Consider the following 12206-nt stretch of genomic DNA (forward strand, 5'->3'; position numbering starts at 1 on the left):
TCTCCTTCCTCTTTAGTATTCAGAGTTCATCTGTCTGTGCAGTATAGGCTTTGGGTAATTGGAGTTAATCTAATGTTTTAAGCTTTTGGGTAGAAGGAGTGAATAAATACACATCTGTCTTCCAAGACATAAAAGTATCTTTGCAAATAAGAAAACTCTGTTTAAAATAATTTATAGCTTCACAGTGCCTACATTGAGCAATGTAACCCAGCCCCCTGATTTTCACTGGTATCTAAAACGTATAAAATGCCAAAATATTATTCATATGTCATATCCCAGTGAGACCTTCCCTGACTACACTATTTAAAGTTGCAGCTCCAGCTTCTTCCCCTTCTTTATTTTCCTTCTTAACATTTGTCACCATGCGATACACTATATAGTTTACTTGTTTATAGTTGGTTTCTTCCCAGTAGAACCCAAGCTCCAGGAGGACAGGGGCCATGTTTTGTAAACTGCTGTATGCACAGCATCAATAACAATGCATGGTACAATAGATAACTTCTAATTAAGTAATTAGCGAATTCTCTTAAGTATTTACTCAGTGCATGGCACTGTGGGTTATCCATGGAAAGTATAAGACATTCTCATAGTCTTGAAATAAAACAGCCATGACCTTGCTATGGAAAGATGAGCGTGAAGATCTGTACATTTGTGCTGTTGATTAGAACAGAATGCCATCACTACTTGGCGAGAAGATGATTGTTGGCTGCAGAAGTCATGCAGGAGCCCTTTCATAAGATATGGTTCACTTCGTTTTGCAAGTTTTACAGCATTTTGTTTGATCACAGATTGATTCCATGTTTTCATAATTTTGAGTGAGTACTAACAGAAACTTTTTACAGGCAAACATTCAAGTCTGGAGCGATGGAATCCGTGCTACTCAAAGTGCACATCAAGTATGATGCCAGTTCAGAATCTGGCATCTCCCACTTGGCTCAAGGTTGTGTTGTTAGTCTTGAGCCAAGTGGGAGAACTTTTCATTTGGGTAGATTCGTGATGCATCATCGTGACTAGAGTGTGGATGATATGGGGTAGCCCCTGCTGCCTCCTATCCTTATATTGTGTGTGACTCTGTTTAATGTCTTATGACATTATCACTTGTATGAACAGTGAGAAAGGATTGACCACACGATATTCTCTCTGTCAAAAGAGAGAAAGCCTGGGAGAAGCCCAAGGCAGGGGTAGATGGATAGATGGGTTTTTCATATCTGAGGGAAAGCCAGTGAGGATATTTAAGCACATTTAGTGTTTATTTTAATATTTGGGTAGCACTGTAAAGTTTTCCAGGTATTTTCAGGTGGCAGCGATAGTGGTGATAATGGCTAGGGGAGAGAGGTGACACGCATTATGTACAGGAACATATTCTCATTTCATTTGGGCGAGTTCTTATTTTCCCCATATTGTGGATGTCAGAGAGAACTATCCTAGTTTTTCTGTGGTAACAAAACTAGTGAGTGGCAGAACTGGGATTTGAACACAGTTTTCTAGTCTAAATTGTGTGCTGTTTCCATTATTCTGAGAAGAAAAAGTGAACTTCGTATGAACTTTAAAAAAAAATATCTATTAGAGAGAGAGAGCGAGAGAGAGAGAGAGAGAGAGAGAGAGAGAGAACGTGCACTTGCACACACGCACAGGGAAGGGCAGGGAAGTTGGGAGAGCGAATCCTAAGCAGCCTTCATGCTGTCCGTATGGGCCCCATGTGGGGCTCAGTCTCACAAACTGAGATCATGACCTGAGCTGAAATCAAGAATCAGACACTTAACCGACTGAGCCACCCAGGCACCCCGTGTGATCATTTTTTTATGCAATCAAATACTTATTTTATGTGAAACAAACAGCTTAGAAGTGTTTGTAAGCCTATCATATTCAACAAGTAAGGAGGTTATCCGTAGCAGCCAGTTTGAAAACATGCACTTATTTTTTTTTAATATCACATTGCAGCCTTCTGTCTTCCATAACATATTCTCCTAAATTAGAACGTAAGACATCAGAGTCCACAGGACCAACAGACAGTGACAACGAGAAGGGAGAAAGAAATAGCAAACGAGTCTGTTTTAATATGGCGGGAGATGAGCAGGAAGATTCAGGTCATGACACCATCAGCAACAGAGACTCTTACAGGTAATTCATTAATTCCTTGAACTCATCTCATCAACACAGTCAAATATGGTTCTGTATTTTCCACAAAGATCTTGAAAAAACTTTTTGTCGTTTTTATTTATTACCCTCACAAAATAACCGCTGGCTGTTACCCACCCCAGAGAAAGCATAGGGATTCCACATAATCTTTCAATTATTGGTTTTTCATAATCTTAGTAATTTGGAAAAAGCATTTTTTTCTCCAGCTCTGTGGACCTAACTTGGCGGACTCGTTTTGTTACAGAGTATGTAATATGTATAGCAAATAAGCCAATTGAGCCTATGTTAACTTTTTTTTCCAAATATCTGTTTCTGATTATTGGACTATTGGATAGTGAATAGGAGTTCTTCTTGTTGTATTTCTTCCCTTGCTTGTTATATTCTAAATTCCAAGCTAATTGGACTAATTTCACCTGCTCACCTCCATGACCAGCTTTGTGTATTTTTTCCTTCCTTGCACGCTTTCTGCATAATCTTGGTAGGTAGGACTGCTGTACCAAAGTACCAAGGACTGGATGGCTTAAACAGAAGAGGTTTATTTATTTATTATTTGACAGTTCTGGGGCCGGAAGTCTGTGATCAGGGTGTCAACGGGGCCTTCCCTTCTATGGGGGTCTATGGAGGTCTGTGGAGGAAGGATCAGGTCCAGGCCTCATTCCTTGGCTGTAGATGGCCGTCTTTGCCCTATGTCTTTGTGTGTGTCCACATTTCCCCTTCTTCTAAGGACACCAGTCATACTAGATTAGGGCCCACCTTAATGACCTCATTTTAACTTAATTATGTCTGTGAAAACCCTCCTCCAGATAAGATCATATTCCTGGGTATGGAGTGTTAGACTTCCAGCTGTGAATTTTAGGGAGAGACACAACCAATCCTCCAACGTCTGTCTTCCTACCAGACTCCAACATGGCTCCTACAGTGAACTTCCTTAACTGGAGTTGCTTATTCTTTCGATCTTTGTGTCACCTGACACCTCATTGACAGCTGTCCTAACCCACCACATGTGCCACATGTGCCGCTTCAGCATCCCCTACCTTACTTACCTTAATTGAAGACAAAAACTCTTATTTGCTGTTATATGTTATGCAGTGGTTTACAATGAAAAGACACTAAGTAAGTATTACTAAAGCTATTCTCCTCAGAGATGTTTAGCACAAACTAACAGCTAACATTAAAAACATTTTCACCAGACACATGGGGAAACAAGATGATTTCACATAATTCCCACCATGGCCTGATGTGGCACATTCTCCTATTAACTCCATTTTAAGTGTAAGGAAGCTGAGTCCAGATGAGTTATATAATTTGCCTGTGAAACCAGGTGGTCTGGCTCACAGTTTGTCTCTCAGCCAGTGTACTGTCCCAATTTCTACGTGAAAAGGATTTTAATGAATATGTAAGAGTTAATTATTCCTAGGGATTTAATAATATAGAACCCAGATTAACCACTTTTACCATTTCATTCACTTTTCGCTTCAAAGGATACCAGTAGGCTGTTTAATAGGAACCTGTGGTTGTTCTCCAGTGGGAAATTACAGATCTGAAAATACTTTCTTACCTCAATTTCTAGTTATCAGATAATTGAAATTACCCTCAAAGTCTCCCTCTAGGCTAAAATAGAAATTTGGAATGTAAATTGAAAGTTCAATAAGTCCTTTTTACCAATTCTGAGAGGAAAAAGATATTTTGCCTCGTGGACTCTTTCCTGAAATCTGTAACGTGTCCATATTCACACACCAACCTTTTAATCACTCTTTCCTGGGACAGTGATTACCGAGCACTTCCCGGGTGTGGCAGCCCGTGCTGAGCTCTGAGGTGGGGACAAGGTGTGGGTCCTCTCTGGGGTTAGCTCAGGGTGCAGTTGATGAGTTAGAATTTAAAGCTCCCAGAAAGAGTGGAAAGGCAGAGATCAGGAAACAGGACCTTGTCTCTATCAGCAAATGAACTACAGACACATAGCGTCAAATAGATTATGAAGAGTTTGAGGTGCAGCTGGACTCCTCGTTTTCTAACTTCCCATTTAAAAAAGTTCATTCAGGAGTAGCTTACGCGGCATAAGACATCTTGAAGTATGACTGCATTGGAGATTTTTTTTTTCAACGTAAGATAAAACGCGAGTTGAACAAAATTTCTCTTTCTCGTAATTTTCTGTTAGACCTGTCAGTAAGTAGAACTGTGACGGGGTGCGTTTCTCTAGTAAGAGCTGGCAGATGTGCCCCGAAAGTGACATGTGCCTCCTTCTTTCCAGCGACTGCAACAGCAACAGGAACTCTATCGCGTCTTTCACCAGCATCTGCAGCAGCCAGTGCAGCTCGTACCTCCACAGCGACGAGATGGACTCAGGTGCGTCCGGCCGCACCTGGCCACGCTCGGCCTCCGGGGGGGTACTTTTAAGGGCTGGAGTCCTTGGATCGGCTTGCGTTTTCACCGTCTGTCAGGCATTCTTGGCTGTCGCTCTACTGCGTTTCAGTCGCACGTGTTCGATAAAGTTAGCGTCGCGGGCCCATGGTAAACAGAGTGAATTAAAAAGAGATGAGAGAAACAAATGGATTCTGATCTGAATGTGTATCTTAGGAAGTTTCGTGGTACTGTGAAGGATGCGAGGGTCCCTGGCAACGGGTTGTGCTAAAACGTTAGGCGTTGATTGTGGGAGGAGGTGGGACGGGCTTTGAAAGCGAGGACTTCCGAGACAGTAGATGCTCCTGAACTGGCCTTGGAGGTGGGTGGCGGGGAGACGAATGGTGAGGAAAACGCTGAGAGTTAGAAATACCCTGCAAATAGCTTAGTTGGAGTGTGGTAAGAACAAAGACCTGGCGCCCGGTTAGGACACATCTTAATTTGGAAATACGCAGTTTATTTCAACTATGTAACCGTTAGATAACTGCACCGTTTGAAAGAATCGTTGACATGGGATATACAGTGTTTGTTCCTGTGAGGCACTCTGTTTCCACCTGCATTTCAAAGAGCATTCATCTGATACTCTAACTGCTATTGAGTCTTTTGGGACTCTTATCTGAATATAAGAACTTGATGGAATAAGAGCTCATGTTGAAAGATTATTTTCTTATTTTATTTATATTAAAATATTTTAGCATGTTAAACATAAGATTTATCTTTATATCCAGGTGATGAGCTTCCCCTCAGTGTTCGCATTTCTCACGATAAACAGGACAAGATACACAGTTGTCTTGAGCATCTTTTCAGCCAGGTATGATTTTTTCTTTTTTTCCACAGGCCAAAGTGTCAGGAGTCCCTTCTGTAGACAGAGTAAAAAGAACTTGGAATAAAAATGGAAAGGCCTCAATCTGTTCCTCTGCCCCCTGTACCTCAATTTCCACAATTTAAAATGGGAATAAAGATTCTTCAGCCAACCAACCTAAAGGATTGTTGTGACTATCAAGTATTTTATGGTTCTTGGAAACGTTACAGTTATAAACACAGGCATTATTCTTTTAGTATATTTTATTTATTTTCAGAATTCTTCATGGCATTTCTTGCTTAACTTTATTCCTAATTTTAAGGAGCGCAAGGTTGTTGTAGTGCTTGTGTTGGTGTTTTGCATTTTTAAAATTTGTTTAAATGTTTATTTATTTGAGAGAGAAGGAGAGAGAGAGAGCAAGGGAGGGGCAGAGTGAGAGAGAATCCCAAGCAGGCTCCATGCTGTCAGCACTAGGCCCAACATGGGGTTCAGTCTCATGAACTGTGAGATCATGACCTGAGCCAAAATCAAGAGTCAGATGCTTAACCAACTGAGCCACCCAGGTGCCCTGGGTGTTTTGCAATTAAAAAAAAAAAAAAAAAAAAAAAAAAAAAAAAAAAAATATATATATATATATATATATATATATATATATATATACACACACACACACATATATATATCCATAACCAAAATTCATAATGTAGAAGCTTTTACTGCTTTGAGAAGGATTATGATGACTTTTAGGGTTTTTTTTTTAATAACTCTAGAAATCTCTTTTTGTAAAGTAAACATATAAAATATATTTATACTTTATATTAATATATGGTGTGGTAGGAAATATTGCAAGTATTATCTGTGAGTTTATTCCAATATTTTATTCAAAGGTGGATTTTTGCAAGCATCCTGAGATTTCAAAAATAATTGTGGCTCTAAGACAAAGCTGTTTTACAAGAGTTACTCTTGGAAATGTATACTATATATTAGGAGAAGTATGTAACTTTCAGAAATCTCTGCTGTTATGATAGGTGGATTCGATTACCAATCTCCTAAAAGGGCAAGCTGTTGTAAGGGCCTTTGAGCAAACCAAGTACCTCACACCAGGGCAAGGATTACAAGGTAAGGTTTAAAAAAAATCATTATTAGAAGCAATTGGGAAACAAAAGTGGGAAATAATATAGTCATGAAGCAAAAGCATAGTTTAAGAAGACAATGGCTGCTCATGCTTCAAAATCTCCTTAATATTAATTCAGTTTAGTTATTTTTGAATGTATATAAAAATGTCAGTACAGGACCTTTTAGTTTCTTTGAAAGTTTAAAATGTTCAATTCCTATAGGGACTAGAATGAATAGAAATGAGTTAATTGAAGAGATGTTGCACTGCTTTTGCTGAAACCAGCATAAGTGCCTACTTAGTTGTAGCCCATTGGTGGGGGAAGGGGTTTCTGGAATGTGTGTTGGCAAACAGAACAGCCAAACAGACCAAGATCTAGAGCCACCACTTTCTGACCTCTAGTTTTGGACATTGAAAACAGAATTTTTAATCTAAACTGTTCCCTTGGTTTAAACATTTGTAAGAAAATAATTGTAAGGTTTGACTTTTTTTTTTAGGTTTAACCAATTTTCTCCTGTAATGTAACTAGAGAAATTACCACCATGCTAATAATCCAGGATGGCAGGAATGAAAGAGAATTCTGAAGCTTACCAAGGGTTTATTAACTGTTTGCTAAATGGTTGAAACTTATAAGAGCTTTTCTGTGTTTATTTAGAATTTCAGCAGGAAATGGAACCAAAGCTGAGTTGTCCAAAAAGGTTAAGGCTTCACATCAAGCAAGACCCTTGGAATCTTCCCAGCAGTGTCCGGAATCTTGCTCAGAACATCAGAAAATTTGTTGAAGGTCAGGATGAAAAGCAAAGAACATTGTATAGCATTAGCAATAATCATTTAAACCCCCAAAACTCAGTAGTGCCCTGATTACTTTTTGCAGTATTTCATGTTATGAGGAAAATAAAAGAACTGGAAAGGGTGAGGTAGGAGGAAGGAAAAAGGAATAGAATTATAGAGTCTCATGCTCCAAGGATCTAAACAATGTGGAATGAATCATGAAGAATATTTTCAGTAAATAGATTAAGAGCTCATACTTAAGAAGAAAAGTGGAACATGGAGAGAGTTTCATATTTTATAATATGAAACAATATCAGAAAAATTTCTAAAAGATTCACAAAAGTCATGAAGCTAAGTTTTTTTTTCAATATATGAAATTTATTGTCAAACTGGTTTCATACAACACCCAGTGCTCATCCCAAAAGGTGCCCTCCTCAATACCGATCACCCACCCTCCCATCCCTCCCACCCCCCATCAACCCTCAGTTTGTTCTCAGTTTTTAACAGTCTCTTATGCTTTGGCTCTCTCCCACTCTAACCTCTTTTTTTTTTTTTCCCTTCCCCTCCTCCATGGGTTTCTGTTAAGTTTCTCAGGATCCACATAAGAGTGAAACCATATGGTATCTGTCTTTCTCTGCATGGCTTATTTCACTTAGCATCACACTCTCCAGTTCCATCCACGTTGCTACAAAGGGCCATATTTCGTTCTTTCTCATTGCCACGTAGTATTCCATTGTGTATATAAACCACAATTTTTTTATCCATTCATCAGTTGATGGACATTGAGGCTCTTTCCATAATTTGGCTATTGTTGAGAGTGCTGCTATAAACATTGGGGTACAAGTGCCCCTATGCATCAGTACTCCTGTATCCCTTGAGTCAATTCCTAGCAGTGCTATTGCTGGGTCATAGAGTAGGTCTATTTTTAATTTTCTGAGGAACCTCCACACTGTTTTCCAGAGCGGCTGCACCAGTTTGCATTCCCACCAACAGTGCAAGAGGGTTCCCGTTTCTCCACATCCTCTCCAGCATCTATAGTCTCCTGATTTGTTCATTTTGACCACTCTGACTGGCGTGAGGTGATATCTGAGTGTGGTTTTGATTTGTATTTCCCTGATAAGGAGCGACGTTGAGCATCTTTTCATGTGCCTGTTGGCCATCTGGATGTCTTCTTTAGAGAAGTGTCTATTCATGTTTTCTGCCCATTTCTTCACTGGGTGTTTTGTTTTTCGGGTGTGGAGTTTGGTGAGCTCTTTATAGATTTTGGATACTAGCCCTTTGTCTGATACATCATTTGCAAATATCTTTTCCCATTCCGTTGCTTGCCTTTTAGTTTTGTTGGTTGTTTCCTTTGCTGTGCAGAAGCTTTTTATCTTCATAAGGTCCTAGTAATTCATTTTTGCTTTTAATTCCCTTATCTTTGGGGATGTGTCGAGTAAGAGATTGCTACGGCTGAGGTCAGAGAGGTCTTTTCCTGCTTTCTCCTCTAGGGTTTTGATGGTTTCCTGTCTCACATTCAGGTCCTTTATCCATTTTGAGTTTATTTTTGTGAATGGTGTGAGAAAGTGGTCTAGTTTCAACCTTCTGCATGTTGCTGTCCAGTTCTCCCAGCACCATTTGTTAAAGAGACTGTCTTTTTTCCATTGGATATTCTTTCCTGCTTTGTCAAAGATGAGTTGGCCATACGTTTGTGGGTCTAGTTCTGGGGTTTCTATTCTATTCCATTGGTCTATGTGTCTGTTCTTGTGCCAATGAAGCTAAGTTTTATGGGAAGTCTAAAAATTGTGAATCCATGAGAATCAAAATAATAACATGGGTTTTATCACTGTTTTTCAAGTTTCCTTTTTGGAAGTGTTTGTCTAAGTTTATTGTTATTAGCTACCATGACATTGCTTACTCAACATCCTATAATTGGTACAGCCTACAGTTGGAGATGTAACACTTCAAGATGATTCTAGTGAGTCTCATTTCATGTTGTTTAGGGCTAGAGTATTATGTAGGAAATTCTGAGGGTTTCCAAAATGATTATAGTGAAATAAAATGAAATGAGAAATATGTTTGATTTTTTTAAATGCCTGATTCAGTGGTTGTCTTCCCAACATTGGACCAGTGGTTGGAAATGTCTGGAGATATTTTTTTTGGTTGTCACAATTGTGAGTGTGCTACTGGCATCTAGTGCGTAGAGGCCAGACATGCTTCTAAATGTTGTGTGGTATACAACACTGTCCCTCACAACAAAGAATTATTTGGCCCAAAATGTCAATAGGGCTGAGGTTGAGAAACCTCTAGAGTAAATAAGTATATGCCTGCATTTAAATTTTTATCCCTCAGTCATTTGGATACGGTAAATAATATTCAGAAGAATAACAACATAACCCCAGTCACTACCATTTGTTTTAGGGTGAAATAGAGAGAGTTGTATACTTTGCCGACAAAAGAGAGCTCTTAACCAGATAGAGTCTAAGCCTGTGACATAACTCTTGGGCCTCAGTTTCTTCATTTACCAAATGACAGAGATGTGTGTGTGTTCTGGGATTACTAAATTTTCCACCTAGAAATGTACTCAAATATAACATCTTAGATATTGATTACCGATCAATAGAAGGAAAAAGTTGTATAGATATGGAGAACTCCATATAAATCTCTTGTGATGAAATCTCTTGTTTTTGACAGCTGGATTTCTTGGCTATGTTATTAGTTTATAGCTAAATATAATGGCTACTTGTTACACATAACATCATATTTAATGAAAAGTCTGAATTAAAACCCCCCAAAATAATGAATATCAGAAATGATAAATATATTTTTTTAAAAGCTTCCAGGTTTAAAGGAATTTAAACATACATTTTACTGAGTAAAAGGTAATTTTTCTTTGAGGAATAAATGCCAGTATCATAACACTCATAGAATTTGTAAATGCACTTGTTCTCATCATCTTTGAGGGTTCTTCCCATCTTATAATTGTTTTTAGACTAAATGCAGTATCAAGAACAGAGAAATCATTAAACCTTTTGTTTTTTGAGGAGCTTTATCTTTAACATTTAAACACTTTCTAATGCAATATAAAAAGCTTAATTTTTAGTGATATTCACTTAAAAAACCTTACATTTTTGGGGCACCTGAGTGGCTCAGTCAGTTGAGTGTCCAATTCATGATTCCAAGACCGTGGGATCGAGTCCTGCGTCAGGCTCTTTGCTGAGCACATGGAGCCTACTTAAGATTCTCTTTCTCTCCCTCGGCCCCTCTCCTCTGCTTGCTCTCTCTCTCTCTCTCTCTCTTTCTCTCTAAATTAATTAATTAATTAATTAAAAATATTACTTTTCATCTTAAGTCCTCACCAGTTTATCATGAATTCATCCTATTCAACTTAAAGGTAATTTTCTATTTCCCATTTGTCTTTATATAGGGGATTATTTAATGAAGGGTTAGGTCTGGGCTAGAAATTCAACATAATGTCAGCTTGCCAGCATTTCATGGTTTACATAAGTAGCTGGGATAACCCCATTCTGATGTTCCTGTAAGGGAGGAAAAAGGTAATCTTTTTCTTTCTACCCTTCTAGGTTCTCTGGCTGGGATCCTATAAATTAGTCAAACAAAAAAAACAAATGAGACGCATATACATTTATTTAGTATCTTTTACATGACATGGGAGCCTTTGTAAGGAAATGAAGACCAGAAAAAAATGGTTAAACCTGAGTGCTTTTTAACTAAGTTTGATGAAGGGTAGAAAATTTTGGGAAAATGGAATAGGACAAAAGGGTATGAACAAAGGGTAATAAACTGAGGGAAACTTAGCAAGGCCTGTTCCTCTCAGTATCCCTCCATGTTCTGAGGTAAGGATGTTTTTTCCTCTGGGATTGAGAAGGCACTTCTCGCATGAAGGTTTTATGACCTGCTTCAGGGGAGAAGCAGAGAGTCCTCTGTACATCTGCTGTTCCTCAAATTCCTTCATGTTAAATTTTCAGTATGATAAATTGTCATATTTTGGGATAGTGTGTTCTGAACCTCATCATTCATTCATCTCTGATTTCAAAATATCCTATCAAGTATATACCAAAGATGATATAAAAACATAACAATTATATGATCTTTATATAGGAAACACTGTTACAGTGTCATTCCTAAACTACATCACACTGTATCATTCATCCATTCACAGCCTGCTAAACTGAGGGTAGAAGAGAGCAGAAAAAACAGTAGACGAAATGGTGGATAGATTCATTGTGTAGTGTCACAAAGTTGATGCCTGTCTCCTGCTTAAACGCTACACTAAATTATGGTCTCGAATTATCAGCCAACTGAAGATATTTTTGCTCGATTAGTCCACTGTGATATTGTGATTTACAATAAGAAATATGTAACTGGTGTTTGACCCCGTCCCTGGCAGATTTTCTAAAACTCTTGGAATTTCTTGTGAGGAGAACAATAAAGGTGTCTTTTGTTCTGTCAATGAGGTGACTTTTGGAAAACCTCTACTGATGGGGGCTGGTTGCGAGGAAGCCAACCCTGTGATTAGGGGGTTGGAACTTTCCAAATTCCATCCCCCTCCCCACCTGGGGGAGAGGGCCTGGGGATTTAGTTCAGTCAACAGTAACTAATGATTTAATCAATCATGCCTATGTAATGAAGCCTCCATAATATCCCAAAAGGATGGGATGCGAAGAGCGTCCAGGTGGGTTCTAGAAGAGTGGTGCATTGAGAGAACATGGAAGCTCTGCACCATTTCCCCATGCCTTCCTTTCCCAGGGCATCTCTTCCGTCTGGCTTCTCCTGAGTTCTATCCTTTTATAATAAACTGGTGATTTAGATGTTTCTCTGGGTTCTGTGAACCACTCTAGCAAATTGATCAAACTTAAGGAAGGAGTGGTTGGAATCTCCAGTCTGTAGCTAGTTAGTCAGAAACACAGGTGACACCTGTTGACAGGTGGCACCTGAAGAGTGTGGGGGGGGGGGGCGGCAGGCAGTCTTGTGGGACTGAGCTTT

General features: G+C 39.0%; 1 protein-coding gene across 5 annotated transcripts in view; it reads left to right on the forward strand.

The window, feature by feature from the left end:
• PREX2 (phosphatidylinositol-3,4,5-trisphosphate dependent Rac exchange factor 2) overlaps window positions 1-12206 on the forward strand; it is a 295426-nt gene that overhangs the window by 180915 nt on the left and 102305 nt on the right. For all 5 annotated transcript variants that reach the window (XR_013553558.2, XR_013553556.2, XR_013553557.2 and 2 more), the window contains 5 exons: window positions 1942-2121; window positions 4388-4482; window positions 5265-5347; window positions 6367-6457; window positions 7108-7236. Coding sequence is in view for 2 of the 5 variants with exons in the window: in XM_078441822.2 (XP_078297948.2) it covers window positions 1942-2121; window positions 4388-4482; window positions 5265-5347; window positions 6367-6457; window positions 7108-7236 (578 nt within the window). In the remaining 3 variants the exon portion in view is untranslated. The remainder of the gene's footprint in view (window positions 1-1941; window positions 2122-4387; window positions 4483-5264; window positions 5348-6366; window positions 6458-7107; window positions 7237-12206) is intronic.

This window comes from Panthera onca, chromosome F2, assembly GCF_046562875.1.
Source record: "Panthera onca isolate mPanOnc1 chromosome F2, mPanOnc1 haplotype 2, whole genome shotgun sequence".
NCBI classification, from domain to species: Eukaryota; Metazoa; Chordata; class Mammalia; order Carnivora; family Felidae; genus Panthera; species Panthera onca.